Here is a 16,612-nt window from a genome sequence, read left to right as displayed (position 1 = left end):
GTTTGGGGGCTGGATGGGATAAATCAATGAAACTCGACGTCTAGAGATGCTCTAACCACATGCTTCTCACCTGAATGTGTGGGTGGATATTCCGTGTAATGGTTGGTATCGATTCTCACCTTAATGTATGGGTGGATATCCAGTGTAATGGTTGGTATCGATTCTTTGGTCTGAGATGAACATGGGTTGTCTGTAGTAAATGACCAAAAAAGGTCCTCGCTTCTTATGCCCCACTCCCCCATCACCACAACAATAACAACAGCTGCCCCCGCCTAACTTTTCATTCACAGGTTTGTGTTACTTTATTTTTCTTTTCGTTTTTCCTCCCTTTCTCCAGTCCTCCAGAGAAGGATCATTTGAATGCTTATCATCCAATATTGATTTGGAGGAGGATTATGACACAAAATATAAATGGATTTTCATTTTTCTTTTTCTTTTTAAACCTCATAATGGTACAAACACTCCAACTGGGAGAGAGAGGGATGGAGAGAGAGAGAGAGAGAGAGAGAGAGAGCGCAAGCAAGAGAACATTGTATATAATAATGGGAGCACAGAGTCTTTGGACAAGCATTGATTTGATTGTCAGCTGTTCAAACAGTATAGGAAACTCCCAGTGGAAATGTACACAGCATCTCAATAATCCTGTTGTTCCTTTCCATACCTCTGTGGAGTTGATTATTACTTGACTGATATGTATTCTCATCACTTAGAGATATTAACACCACTGAGAGCACTTTGGTCCTTACATACCCAATGAAATATTTTAGATACCACATCTAATGTTTTGTACTATATATTGTAAAAGATTAAAGTTTAAAAAGAAGTAATATCAGAATTGATGTACTGTGGCTAATTAAAGGCCATTCCATTCTCAGACTTTTCAAAAACAAAGGACTGACTCTGGGAACTCACCAAGCACATTTCATAATAAGCCCAGTAATAACAGGCTCTCTCATTTGCACATAAATTCACTCCCATCTGCAAGACCGCAAGGCCATTTTGCTTTTACATGGTAAATGAGTCTCCGTTTGGCTTTATTTTCGTTGTATGGTATCCAAGGGGCTATGCTAAACCTCACTCTGGTACTTAATCAGCTCAGTGCAGACCCAGGTTACTCTTCTTTTCAAACCAGGACCATCCGGTCCTTGCCAGTATGTGTGGCGTGCTTGTTTTTGCTATTAGATAGGAGGAGATAATGTCATTTTAATGTATCTTTAATGACCAAATATACTTTGGACTTACACTTTCTTCTTTAGAGCGAGAGAAAAAAGAGGCTTGGTTAACTGTATAATTGTTTGTTTGTTTGTTTGTTTGAAGCAAAGTACATACTCGAGATCTTTTAATGTGGACTTGTGCTAGAAGCAGAAGACTGGTATTTACTTTGCTGCTGCTCTTGAGCTAAGACTGTCATGGCATGGTACGGCTATATGATGCACTTCTTGGATATTTAAGTCATTTCTATATTTTTGGCTCAATGTTGTTTTTTTTTTGTTTGTTTTTGTTTTGACGGCGAATATGGTCCACCTCATTCATTTCCTGGCTGGATGATTATAGCTCTAATCTAAATTAGCACAGGGCTCTACTATGCTGCAGAGCCTTGCTAATGAATTGAAAACTTTTGGGTTTTGTAAAGCTAGAGGACGTCTTTCTCATTAAGAATAATAAGGACTTGAATTGTTATTGAAATAATTAAAAGTAAATCAAAAAGAGAGTAATATTGTCCTCACACTGCACTACCTTTGCAATAATAGTGGTGTGACTATTCAAGTTTCTGCTATCATCATTATTTGAGGTACTTTCTTGTATCAAATGACTTTGGTTCTAGACCACACTGTGTATTTTACTGTAGCCTATTGTTTTTGATTCTTGATTTTGATTTTGAAATTTGATTCTCCAGATTTTTCCAAAACAACTGGTATCTGTAACGATTGTGCACAGTGCTCTACTTCATAAACAGTAAGCTGTTTTATCTCTGCCTTACTGTAGTGACAGAGTAAAATTGTTAAGGTTTTCACCTTGTTTAGGATATTAAATGCATCAGAACGAGAACTCTAGAAGGTGAAGTATGAAGTTAAAACAATTTTTTCCCTTGTACAAAACACCCTTTAAGGTAAAGTTGTCACCAGGGCCCTTAGGCAGAATTTGAATTTTCCAATGGAATATCGGCTTTACAGATGACTTATATCAGGCATGAATTGAATCACTGGATTGTCCTCTTCCCAGAGGCAGGGGGCAGTGACATCTTCGAAATAGCCGTCACAGCCATATCAGTGAGTTCTCCATGATAGTTCGGTGATTAATGAATTTGACTCAGACTCCACACAAGTGAAACAAAAGTACGACTATATTAAATCAGTGTCAAATAAAGGCTCCATATTTCAACACAACAGTATTTGATAAAACCCGAGGCAGTTCTCATGCCTCAATGGTTCCTGGGCCATGCTGCGACTGTGAGTTTGACTAAAAAGAAGAAAAAAAAAGTTTTGATCGCCTTAATTGGGGAGTGGGGGGGGGGGGTTTCCTTTGCTACCACAGCTGAGCTAAAATTATGTTTGTTTTCAAGTTTATTTTGAACATTTTGTGTGTGTGTGTGTGTATGTGTGTGTGTGTGTGTGATATTATGAGCTATTAAGACCAGGGAAAATATTATTCATGACTGAAAATCAAACTCAGCTCTAATGGGTTATTTATCGGAGATTATATTGCTTAATTACCAAAGGCTAGAAACTTTTTGGGGGGGGGATGTGGGGGGTGGGGGATGTTTAATGAGGCTCTGGCGCTGTGCCATTACGGATGTGCCAAAATCATCTCAGAATATTTTACAGCAGCTGCTCCGCCACTGTTCTTCTGATCCTGTTCAAAACACAAAAATAACTGAAACTGGGCTGTGTTTATGGAAGATATAATCTGTACTGATGTTTATTTGAGGATGATGTTATAATATGTGTTCACTGAATAGGAAATTTACAGTAAAGGAGCTTGGGTATAGTGGATTAATGTAGTCACTGACAGAGTCATATACTGATTGGTTCAAACAGGGTGGGTGTTTCTGAGAGAACAGCTCTGCTCATCTGTGCCCTCCTCTGAGCTGTAGATGTTGGTCGTTTTCTGCAGTAGAGTGAGTAGTCAGTCGTTTGTCTTCTGTGGCAGCTGCTGACGCGCCCAAAGCTGTGACACAGCCTTTTTCAGCTCCTGCTCCATTATTTAAATGCAAGGCCATCCAGTCCTTTTATTAATAATGATAATAAAAAAAGGAAAAAGTGCACAGACCTTCAGCCGTCATCAGTGTGTATTTGCATTAAAGAAACTGTTGTTTTTTTTCCCCCATCCTCAACCTGCTGATTTGAGCCTGGCATTAGCCCTTTCATCATCTGAAGTCTTCTTCTGAGTTTCATACAAGTGGCTTTTCTTAATGAATTTCTGTCATCCTGCAGTTTAGCACACAATAAGCAAGAGAGCAAAGCTCAGCCTGTTTGATTAATGCTGAAGCATGTCGAGGATAGTTTTGCAAGCTGTTTTTTTTCCAGAATAAGACCCATAGAAACGGTTTTGGTCCTCATAAGCAGTATAATAGACATGTCCACATGGCTCATGCAGATTCTCTCACCTGGCACTAATCTTTTATCTGCGTCTTGTGGGGACTTGTGTGACTCATCCGCTGAACAGGAAACCATACACCGATTACAGTGCAAGTGTGTGGACAGCATCATCAGCCTATCAGCAAAACATGAAGCCACTTAACTGTATACTTGTTCTGCAGGAACGCAGTGGAGCACAAGTGCAGAAGAAGCAGTCGTTTACTTACCGTGTCTTATGTTGCAGGACAACACTGTGTGAGCTAACTGCGCAATATGAGGTGGAACTTGTTCAAGAAGAAACCAGAAGCCATGGTGGGACCTGAACCCACAGGAGCGGGTGCCGGCGCTAGCACCAGTGCCATGACGATGGCTCCAGCGCCAGCCATCCCCACGGCAGCAGACAATTCCACCGAGTCCGAGGGACCGGTCAACAAGAATGACGTCTTCGAGGAGATCAAAAGCAAGTTTCTCAACGAGATCGATAAGATCCCATGTAAGTCTTGCTCAGATACATGTTTTACTGCTTGACAATCGTTTAAAAAATCAATTACTTCTATTTACAGGATGTTAAACATTATTTGTTGATTTGAGGGTGTCACAACGTGTCCTCTCTGGACTTACAAAAAAAGACTATGACCTTACCAAACCAGTTTCTTTCCTTTTTCCCAACGAAAATGAAGTCAGGACAAAAAAGACAATAAATCACGTTGACAGTAATTACGTTCTGGGGAAAGAAAAGGGCATGAATACCCATTTTATTCTGAGATGCCATGGACAGTATCATTTTTTTCTGTTAAATTGATTGTGACATTTTATGGAACTCTGATTTCTTTGTATTCTTCAAATGCAATACTTTCTGCTTTGGCAGAGGTCAACCGATTTACGGTGCATTAGCCTGATCGCTCATTGTGACTTTTTTTTTGTGTGTGTGTGAATTTACGAGTAAATAACAAACCTCTCCCGCTGTTTATGTCAGTGCCTCCCTGGGCCCTGATCGCCATCGCCGTGGTAGCCGCCCTTCTCATCCTCACCTGCTGCTTCTGCATCATTAAAAAGTGTTGTTGCAAGAAGAAGAAGAACAAGAAGGGCAAGAAGGGCAAAGACGGCTTCAACATGAAGAACATGCAAGGCGGCGATGTATGTCATGGGGCTGGACTGCGTTCTTTTATTTCCCCACCCATATTCCAATAAATCCCGCCTCCTTCTCCATGATTGGCTGGTACATCATGCTCACAAGCAGTCTGCCAGTTTGGCAGTTGGGAAGTAGTTCACATCACCATAGCAACCATAGCAAAGAGTGGAACAAGAGAAATATCAAAGACATCAAAGCAGTTTTAAACGGAAAGTCTAGAAGGTGTGTTTAATCCCAAACTGATGACCAAATGGTATGTGCAGTATTTGGATACAACTGATGTTTCAGGCTAAAAATATTTATTCAAATCTGTTACTTCAATGTAACATAAATTAGGGAACGATAAAATATAAACAATATTGAAATACCACGTCTGACCACATCCCTTTTCCAGAAAATCACATTCACACACACAACAAGATTTGGAGGCCTTTGCTGACCTAGACCACAAAACCTTAAGAATTCTCAACGTTTCTTTGCCAGTTCTCAGAGAAATAATGACATATTTATGTTTCCACCAGCTGACTAATAAGCACAAATCACCTGGATGGTTTTAGTGGCTTTTTTGCACTATGACCTAACATCCTGTTCAGAGACAAAGGAGAATATTAAACATTACTGCAATTTTGAAAATTGAATTTAGGCAGTCCAAATCATTTGAAATTCTAAAATTAAAAAAAAAACAGACCGCGAGGGTAGTAGATAAACAAAAAGTGAAATCATGGCCATTGTTTTGGGTTACTGCAGCACACTACTTCAGCAAGGCTTTGAGTCCATGCAGTTCAGACTCCCCTGAGGTGGATGTAACCATGGTCCCGGCTTGGTGGCCATTTTAAAGGTCCTCCAGCAACTAGCTACCGTCTTCCTCCAAGCTTTATCATCTGCTCCCATGGTTGCCCCATCACAGTGTGAGGCCCTCCAGAGAGCATGGGCATGTTTTGATGCAAGGTTGACACCACCATATTGTCCAAACATAATGTGTACCAGATGCCAGCATTGATGTATTGTGTTTTATATTGTTAATTGTTTTCATCCACGCTGATGCTGTCTCTTGCAACTCCTCCAGAGTGTGCACCATAGCAGACAACTCTTGGCACATGGAGTCCCCACTCCTCACAGTCTACTGGAGCTGGACAAATGACCATGTGATCAAAACACATCTCTTTACATTTGATCCTTCAATAAGTAGTTTAACCCATTAAATGTAACATTTAAATATATTTTAAAGACAGTATTTTCATTTGGTTCTGAGATCCTTATCATCTTTCACCTCGAGGTCCAAGTATCACTCCCGGAACAGAACTGCTAGTCAGGACATATGGAGCAGTCTGCTGAGGCATAGACATAATCATCTCCATATTTCACCTGCAGTTCATATTTCAGGACTGAAGTTAGAGGGTGACCAGCCTTGAAAACAAAAGAAACACATAAGAACATTTTTGTTATGAGGTCTGTACATTAAAGAACTTGAATCCCATGGCATATATTCACACTAACCAGGTTAGATAAATTACTATCTGTCAAGTGCTCATAAATCTGGCTAATGACTGATATTTTCCTGCTTCTCTGGAAAGTGAGAAGGAATTACTTTTTTGCAACTTTTTTTATGGGTTTGATTGGTGTGATTGGCGAAATATGATTAAAGTAGACAAGCTAGAACAAATAGGTTGCTATAAAAGCTGGGTATCTGGCCTGCCAAGTCTGGAGAGTTCTGTGGAGAAAAAAATACATCTGTAGGCTGCAGACGTTGTACATGAATGAATGGATCAATCAAAATCGGTGACAGTTCCGTTTTTTTTGTTGTTGTTGTTGTTGTTGCATGATATTCGTCCTCATTTTTGGCCCAGGTCACTCTACTTCTGCTTTTCATCGACTTCACACTGTATCACAATCTTCTGTCAAAATTTAACACTGTCTCACCAGCTGTTCACCTCATCTGCTGTGTTTCGCGTTACAAGCGCGTTCACAACTGTCGTCCAATCAGTGGACTGCTTGTGAGTATGAACAAATGGCCAATCCTAGCTCAGGATGTCGGATTTGTCAGAATCCGAGTGGGGAAAAAATAACGCAGCAGGACCACACACACACACACACAAGAATAGGAAAAGTTAAACTAATGTATATATGCTTTCTAAAGGACACTTCATATCCACCTCATATGTTCCACACCTCGAAATGCAATGGTCAGAGTTGAGATATATATATAATGAAATATATATAATGAAATATTATATGTATTTCATTATATATATATATATATATATATTCATTATATTATATAATTAAATACTTGAGATTAAATAGCTGTAGTCTTGTAGTTGCTTATGTTCGGAAGCGACTTGAATATAGAAAGTGCTTAATGCCCCTGGTTAACAAAAACCAATTTAAAGTCTCTTCATGCGAAAAAAGGATTGGAATAGCAAGCGCTATTCTGTGTGTTATTCTTTGTGCAGTTTTCTTTTCCTTTTTTTGTGAAGAACGTGTGTTGTAATTCATTTTGCTCTGTGGTGAGAAATGACACGTATTTATCAGGGAAGAAATGGATACGTATGCATACGTCATCAGACTACGTAAACAGATACCCCCTAGACGACGCCTGTCCATTTAGGACTATTATTTGGAAGTACAGGTGTGAAAGATGTGTCGTTTCTCAGCGCAGTAGTGTTGGTGGTGTCGTTGACCGTCTCTCTGTTGTCTTTCATTGTGTTCTTGGTGTGTCGTGAGTTCAACCTCTCCCTCTTTCTCTGCTCTCCTCCCTCCTGCTTTATGTCTTGTGTGTGCGCGCGCCGTGTTTCTTTCCTGATGCGGGACGTTACGGCGCTACGGTAGGTGGACAGATCATGGCGAAGCTCTCTGGCCGCTGGGTGCACAAGCCGCGTGGGCGGGGTTCACTGGAATGACCGTTGTAACGACTTTGTTTTTTTTCCGAGCCTTTTTTGATGTTGCTGCTTGAAAACAAACAAATAAACAAAGGAAAGTTACAATGTTTGTAAAGAACCCCGCTTAAGTGGAAAAATACCAAACCCCTTAGATATTTCCCACAAGAATGGAATTCCTAGATATTAACTCACTAATACTGAGAAGTTGGGAGTTTTTCATTTGAAGGACATCCACAGTAGGCTTACTCACCTTTGATGCATGTGTTAAAGGGCATAGCTATTTGAAACACACACACTCAAAGAACAATTTGTAACAGGAAAGTCAGACTGTTGTCCAGTTCTGAATTCCTGCAGTCTTTTGCTGAAAAAATTAAGAAACCATAATCAGAAAAGAGAGAACAGACAAATATCAAAACAGTGATCAAAACTCAATAAATAAGATGTTCAAAAGTCAAAATCACTAGAGTGGGACTGTATAGTTTTGGGAATAACAAACAATTTGCTGTGCCCTTTAATTTTTTGCAGTTGGAAACTGGTTAGGAACTGACTTGAGGATGACAATTTTTGGTGACACAAGGAGATAGGAGAGAAAACTACGCAAGGGTACCTCTGATCAAAAACGAGCCTTTTGAAATGTTCTCCACTTACTTAGTTGCCTTTTTCTTTACGTCATTTCACGGGGTACATTTCAGTTCATTCTTTAGGCCGTTAGAATACAATAGAGTTGTGTTACCGCAGTAAAGTTTTTCTCGCTGTCTACCCATACTGGATAAATGAAAGCCCTCAAATGGAGCACAAGTCTGTGTATGCCTCTTGAAGATGTTGCATCCCTCTAGTCTGGACCAAACTTAAAATACACAAACCAAGGTGACAGACTTAAAAGTCTTGGAATAGAATCTGGCTCTGCCATAAACTAGACTCACCAGCCTGTCTTCTGAATGATGCTGACAAGTTGCTGTTTCTTGACCAGAGAGAAACAGCCATAAATATCCATGCAACTTGCTTAATGCACAATAAATTTAAGATCTTCTCAAAACCATTTTGAAACTGAATTAAGTGAAAGAGTCTCAGTGCAAGTGGGACTATCGAGTTTTGAAGGACTTCATTTATATCAAGCTTGGTGAAGTTAAAGTTGTACCCAATGCAGTTAGACTATTCACAATATATATTCATATGCAAAAATGTACAAAGACACATGCGATAGTCTTGTGCAAGTTATACTGAATTACCTTATCAAATTAAAAAAAAAATGTGTCACCAAAAGAAATTGTGAACTCAAGCCATTTGCAAACATCCAAACCCTGAATGACTGCATTAGCGGCAGGTTGCTATGCCAAGCGATGAACAGACAGAGTGGGAAAACAGGCCCGCTTACACCATTTTGCACCCAAGAGGCTTTATATGTCTTATGCTTGTAGCATGCAGATGTCAGGTATCGTTCCTCTACTTTGTGGAGTGTGGTTATCTGAAACCACCTCACATTGGCATCCCTACAGAAACACCAGGATGATGATGACGAAGATGGAGAAACCGGTCTGACGGAGGAGGAAAAAGAGGAAGAGGAAAAGGAAGAGGAGAAGCTGGGAAAGCTGCAGTACTCTCTAGATTATGACTTCCAAGATAACAAGGTCAGCCTCTCAATTTTTTTTTTTAACCCTCAGCCGTCTCATTGACAGCTCCGCTGAGTTAACACCAAGCTCAGGGTTTAATGAGTTTTTTGGATACCCGTGACAAAAAGACCCATGAGAAAAGAACCACAACTTCACCTTCAATAAGTGAATGTGAAGAAAAGTATAAATGATACATTTGAGGAATGTTGTAGCATCTGAAGTTTGCTTGCCTTTGGAGAATGTTCATCCTCACATAGGAGGAACAGAAATATTTTTGAAGTAAAAAAGAGGGTCAACTTTTGGCTCTCTTTAAATCACTTGCGTTTATTTGGGGATTACATCGCTCCTGTCAGGATGCTCTGCGGGTTGTCTTTCAGTGTCAAAACCAATAACCCTTAGATACATTGCTTGAAAAATCCCATTGAACATGAATGTAAGCAACTATCAATAGGAGTCAATATCAATCTGGTGTCCCTGCTCAAATGTATATATTCAATGTAAATACAAGAGTCACAACAATGTATACCCCACAGTTTCAATTTCTGTGTGCAGTCCATGCTGGGACAGTATTGTCCATGTTTGTGAATACTCATCAATGTAAAATAAATCAGAAATAGTTGACAGGGAGTGTATTAATTGCTGTAACATTAAACAGATATACAGACAAACTTGTCAAAGTGCATGCCAATGAGCACCACAGATGTCACACTCATCCATTTCAGCAGTTACAAAATGGGTGTTAACTTAGGTTAATCTTTAGATGCAGAACTGCAGTCTAATCAGAATATTTATACAACATTTGTTTGAAGAAAGCATTGTTTGTTCCTCACTAACTTAAGAAGTACTTTTTTTAAAAAAAAAAAAAAAAAGGTAGGTTGCCAACTCTACCCCAAGTTTCCAGTACTTTGGATCTAACAGACCCCGACTTAGTTTTCAGCGTGATTCTTTGGGTACTTTTTTCCAATTACATTTCTTCAGGAACATATTTATTGAGTCCCAAGACAATAAATGTATCACATTTGGTCAATACCAAAGTACATCATAGAGTTATTACAGTGCAGTGCTAATCTATAAATTACTGCTTGTCATTTCATTAGTGTTGTTCTTCAGTGTTCTTTAAGTTCTTACCTGTTAAATATTTTGTTTATAAGTTGATAGCGAATTATTAATTTAAAATATCAAATTAAATTGATTCCTTATTAATCAATAGCTTAATAAGTATCTTTATTTTCAAAACAAAACCAGCAATACTCAGACGGGGTCTACTGTTGTAATGTTTGAACGCATAACAAAAAACCACAGCGTTGTGTTGTGCAGTTGCATTTCTGTCAGCGGACTTTTTTACATATGCAGTGAAATATGCATATGCTGACATACTCACTACACACACAACAAGTATTTCAAAATATGTCATATTTAGGAGTGACTACAGCTAACACAAGTTATTGACACTTGAGATATGCAGCGGCACTGTTGGCAGAGACATGGTGTAGATTTAGTGGAAAGAAAGTGCTGACTCACAGTGGAGATGCCCACAGCTTTGCTGAGCCGTGCCCGAAATAAACATCGATGATAAAGAGCTTTTATTCTCTGCAGATGAATAAACACCCAATCCCTGCTCACTGAAAGGCCTCGTCTTATTTTTTCATCCAAAAAACTCTTCAGAATCCTCTAATATAATATTTTTCAGGGTGGTCAGCAAAAAAAGTGACGTTTCATCCATGGCTGTGAAATAATTACTGGATAGCAGGGATGTAAAAAGTAAAAGTAGAAGTACTCTTGCTAAAAATAAAACTTACTATAAGTAGAGTTAAAGGATCTCTCCTGAAAAATACTTAAGTAAGAGTAAAATAGCCACTAATTCACAATAGAGTTTAACTCTACGTAGAGTACTTTTTTTTTTTTTAGCAAGAGTACTTCTAGTTTCACTTTTTACATCTCTGCTGAATAGTTTATGGAATAAAAATATACATGCAGTTTAGGTTTCATTTATTTCAATAGACTTAGTCAGAATTCCAGAAATCTCAGTGGTCACTGAAGAAGTGCTGCAGTGAAGTGTCATTTTGCTGCAGACAGCAAAGCTAGTGAGCTAGCACAGACTAGCATGCTAAACCTATGAACTGAGAAAAGTGTTACTCTGTTGCCTAGAGAGGAGACAGTTATTTTGTTTTATTTTATTTTTATTATGTTTTTAATTTATTTTGTATTATTGCAGCAGAACATTTGCCTGACTGCCTGCTCAGATAGATTTTTTTAATCTCTTCTCTCTCTCCTCAGCTCACAGTAGGAGTCTTGCAGTGTGCCGACCTCATTTCTATGGATACAGGAGGAACGTCAGATCCTTACGTTAGAGTTTTCCTCCTGCCCGACAAGAAGAAGAAGTTTGACACCAAAGTACACAAAAAGACCCTCAATCCAGTTTTCAATGAATCCTTTGTCTTTAAAGTAAGTCTGCTAGCCATCAGTTCTCCTATTTTCTGCAGATTAATCATGCTCTCTCTGTGCTAAACAACTAATTCATACTAATATTAGTTCTGGTCCTATGGCCAGAAATGGAGTTCATTTTTGAAATTTTAACTCTGAGAATGGTCTACAGTATTTGCATGCTCTCATTTGATCACAGTGTAGAGATCATGAGGGGAACCACCCATGATTCTGAACAATGAATGAACAGCTGCAACAAAAGCCACGAAAGCTCTGAATTGGAAATGCATGTTATGTTGTCATATCATTTTATTGACACATTAGCTATTGACATTGCTTTTATGAAATTGTTTGCAAATTTTGCACATTTTTAAAATTATCAGGTGCATTGCCACAATTGCAGTGTTCTTCACATCTAGCTGTGAGGATCCAGAAATTCTTTTCCTTAATCTGGCCCTGATACACACGATACAACCTGTCTGCTAGTCAGTACACCCTTACTCAGTTTAATGAGGAGCACTGATGCAGGGTTGCATTGAAACAGTACTGTCCAGTCCTTGTTCCGCCGCTGTGCCTGTCTTGCTGCATTATTAAAGAAGAGCTCCAGTGCAGTGCTGTATAGCCCCAGTTCCAGTGGGCTCTGTGCTTAGGTACCCTCAACGCTGCTAGCACTTCTAGCTTAATTCCTCAACCGGTGTTAGTGTAATCTTTGGTTTTCCATAGTCACTAATGAGATCCACAGGGATAGAAAAGGCCTCCTGTTTGTGTGTGTGTGTGTGTGTGGGTGTGAGAGAGAGAGAGTGTGTGTGTGTGAGTGTAATAGGACCAAGTCTTCATTTTGCACCAAGTAAATTAATCTAGGTCAGGAACAATTCTCCCCCTTCCTCTTCCCTGCTGGCAATCTGTCTTACCATGAGAATGGCAAACTGTACCATTTAAATAGGATGTGCGCATCGTCCTTCCACAGTCCTCACCCTCTGAAAAAGCCAACGAAAGGAAGTCTAAACAAACTGGCACAAAAAGTGGGGGAAAAAAGAGCGACTTCCATTTTAAATCTTAATGATGTTTAAGTGCCTGACAGCAGAATGAATTAGCTGTCTTTGATGTTCCTTGACTAATGACACAAAGAACCCCTCATTAGCCACAGCTACAAACACCATCATTTCTACTCCACACCAAAGGAGACTCTCGAAGTGTTTACCGTAACGCACCTTTAAGACTTTGAGGTGCATTAAATAACTGCTGACAAGTTTATGAGTAAGACCACTCCAAATCTTGTCTGGAGGTCTTATTGATGAAATGTTTTTTGCTCCTACAGTCTGTGCGTAGAATTATTACCTCACAGTCAGGTTGGTCCAGCATATTTGCCTTGTGTTGAGGTTCATGTTTAATCAGATGTGAGGACAAACCAGTTAAATATGGTTCCTACAGCACCTCCTCAAGGCAATATGATCTTGCAAAACTGGGTTTGTTGCTTCCTCTGCCTTTCAAGAAAAATACGGTGACAACAGTCATCAAGCAGGGGAGTGTTGTCATTCAGTTTCTCTCATATGATTGTAATTGAACTTTTTTCTTGTGTTCCCCATCTTAGGTTCCCTATCAGGAGCTGGGTGGCAAGACACTGGTCATGTCTGTTTATGACTACGATAGGTTCTCTAAGCATGACATCATCGGGGAGGTTAAGTTGCCAATGAATACAGTGGATCTGGGCCAGCCTATCGAAGAATGGAGAGATCTGGAGAGCGCTGAAAAAGAGGAGGTGACTGGCTCACCATATGTGCCTTTACAAAAATAACTCATTTGACGAGAGGAAGTCTGTTGAGAGGACATTTCTTTCGATGTGCTTGTGGGTGGATATGGTATGACACCGTTTTCTCATTTTCCCTTCAGCCTGAGAAACTCGGTGACATCTGCATCTCTTTGCGTTACGTCCCTACCGCTGGCAAACTCACTGTGTGTATCCTGGAGGCCAAGAACCTGAAGAAGATGGATGTGGGTGGACTGTCTGGTGAGCAGATGGTGGAACCTGATTGTGTCTTTCACTGTTTAGGGATCAGGAGGCTGGTTATCAGGTGTAGGAATGAGAGCAAATGTCTGAGTGGCTTTTGTAACTGAATTGGGACAAATGAAACAATGAAAGTTTGTTGAAGTGATAGATTAATGTCACAGTCTGTTTCATGGTAGTTGAGGACGTTTCATATATTAGTCAACTGGTCCTACATACTGTGCACTACTAGTTTGTTTATCAAGATGCTGACCATCTCAGATTCTCTCTGTCTCTCAAGATCTGGATTTAAAGACTTTGAACAGGTCCTCCAACTCACCTCATTAGGTACTTTTTTTACTGTCTCGGAGAAAACCAAATTCAGATGAGAAATGACTCATCTAGTAAGTTCCCAATGTGCTATTTAAGAATGCTTTCTCAGGCATGTGCAGACTCCGCTCCGTCAATTGGATTACAGAATTGCAGCGTATTTGTTTTGGAAATTGTTGCAGACATGACCTCCCAGAGGCATACTAGCGTGTCTCCCAAATGATTATGGCTGTCAGTGATTCATTTAGACCGCTGTAAGTACTCTTATAACAAGCCAAATGCCCTCTTTAATAAGGAAGTCCCAAACTAATAAAATTTACCAAACACAGAGGATGCGGCGGTTCACTGGAAAAAAAACAAAACAGTGTTTGCCTAACTTCACAATGTGATTACAGCTGGAATATACACCGAAGACAGGCAGACTTTAGGCATTTTGATGAATAACTGCATTTGTTTCACTCACGCACAGATCCTTATGTGAAGATCCAACTGCTGCAGAACGGCAAGCGCCTGAAGAAGAAGAAGACAACGGTGAAGAAGAACACGTTAAACCCCTACTACAATGAGTCCTTCAGCTTTGAGATTCCACTGGAACAGATGCAGGTAATGCATGAAAACAACAGAGACTTCCTCAGCAGAATAAAGGATCAGAGATTAGCTGAAACTGATCTGCTGCCTTGTTGAAAATCCTGTGTTAAACAGGATTTTCATTGTTCAAAATTTATGCATTCATATCTTGACAGCACTTTATCATAGTCTCCATTTCATACATATTCAAATGTGAATCTTCATCCCGGAAACAAAGATCTGTAGGAGTGTGCATGATTTTGTTCTTTTGTGAAAATATTTTCTTTTGTATCCCTCGCAGAAAATCATTGTGGTCGTCACCGTGTTTGATTACGACAAGATCGGCAAAAATGACGCCATCGGTAAGATCTTCATCGGAAGCAAAGCCACGGGCACGGAGCTAAAGCACTGGTCCGACATGTTGGCCAACCCACGTCGCCCCATTGCCCAGTGGCACCCGCTCAAACAAGAGGAGGACGTGGACGCAGCACTGGCAGCGCTCAACGCCAAGAAGTAATCCCCGAAATTCACCATCCCAACTAACCGACTAACTCCCCTAACCTGCCAATGCATGAATCCCATCATGTGACTGTACCTGCTCCACCATGACTGCTCCCAACAAACAACAAATGCAAAAGTTCTCATTCTAGAAAAACTTGAAAAAGTGAGGAAAAAAAAACCCTACATGGCTGAATGTGAGCACCTTGTGTTTTTTTCCCCAGTTGTAATATCACTTTTTCATTATGTAATATACACTGAGTAGAGGGGCTGAGACGATTTGATTTGACCTTAATTTTTTTTTAAAGGTTTGCAGTTTTAGAAACCGTAATATGGTGGCAGAGGTTTCATAGGACATTGTGGAAGAAATGTCTGCATTTCTTTTTTTTTTTGCATCCTCCAAAACCTTGGAAAGTTAAACTTCTGTTTAACTGAGACTGATTCAGATTGTACAAATCAAACCTTGAGAAATAGGTTATAATCAACCTGATCTTCCACAAACAGTTGTGTTGACAGGTTCATTTAGTTAGCGCAACTACTTTTAGTCTTTATTCTTTAAGCATAAAAAAATCTCAGTCCAATAACTAAGCTTAAAGTGTGTCCAAAAAAACAGCCCAGAAGGACTTGATGAGAAAATTTAGATGATATATGATCATTCATGCCAGAAATATGATTATTGTTGATCCTCAGATTTTCAAATAATGCAAATAATTAAGGTAAATAATCTGGTAAATTTTGGTATTAGGTAGTAACTTACAGCTAACGACATAATTTTTCAGTTGTTTTTTTTTTTAACCACTAATCTCTTATTTAGTTATTCTAAACCAGAATTAAAGACTTACATTATAACTACCAGCAGGTTGTTAAGATTCTCTTGCTGATGTCAGGTTTCCTATAAAGACTTCCATATGATGGTTTTGAGTGCCTGAGAGGATATAAGTAAACTATGCCCAGACCTGATTGTCTTTAATGCCTTGTGGCATCATAATTATCATAATAACAATTCAAATGGATCATTCATTTGTTTACATCATAAAGAAGAAAAATAGCTGCTCATTACCATTACTGCAACTTTCATGCAACTGTCAGGGTTTCTTTTTGTTTGTTTGTTTGTTTTTTAATTCACGGTTTTTAATTAGTCTGAAAGTAATTGAAACAGGAGAATCTGAAATGACTTGAAGATAAACAGAGAGAAGGAGAATAAAGTGAGTCTTGTTTTTGTAAATGATATTTCACTAAAGTGAACAAGAAGGCTGCAGTTACAAGCCATCAGGAATTAAGTGTGTGGTCTGACAGCTGAGATGTCAATAGAACATGTTCATTTGCCATCACTCTTTTTTCTTATCATCTCACAAACCCCCGTGTGTAAACAAATGTGGCTTTTTCAATGTCTAAATGAAAAACAGTTCCAAAAGCAAAACTTTTTAGACAAATCAGACAGTGTACCCGGCCATGAATCTGTTGTATCAGCCCTTGTTTGACATATGTGGTTGTTTCTTTTCATAAAAATTCATATTGATTTATCCTTTTTTTCAGTACATTCAGTAGATTCATAAATAAAGCATGTGTGACATGTTCTGTAACCTCTCGTTTTTGTTTACTGCCTTGTT

At 39.2% G+C, this 16,612-nt stretch overlaps 1 protein-coding gene across 1 annotated transcript; it reads left to right on the top strand.

Moving 5' to 3' along the window:
* Nucleotides 1-3,851: 3,851 nt before the first annotated feature.
* On the top strand, nt 3,852-15,021 carry syt2b (synaptotagmin IIb). The gene is made up of 8 exons (XM_030777448.1): nt 3,852-4,071; nt 4,555-4,715; nt 9,086-9,217; nt 11,477-11,644; nt 13,215-13,382; nt 13,514-13,631; nt 14,407-14,540; nt 14,806-15,021. The coding sequence occupies exons 1-8, from the start codon at nt 3,852-3,854 to the stop codon at nt 15,019-15,021; spliced, it is 1,317 nt and encodes a 438-aa protein (XP_030633308.1).
* The last annotated feature ends 1,591 nt before the right edge of the window (nt 15,022-16,612 follow it).

This window comes from Chanos chanos, chromosome 6, assembly GCF_902362185.1.
Source record: "Chanos chanos chromosome 6, fChaCha1.1, whole genome shotgun sequence".
NCBI lineage: Eukaryota > Metazoa > Chordata > Actinopteri > Gonorynchiformes > Chanidae > Chanos > Chanos chanos.
The sequence above is the reverse complement of the archived record's forward strand: the minus strand, read 5'-3'. Positions and strand labels throughout refer to the sequence as shown.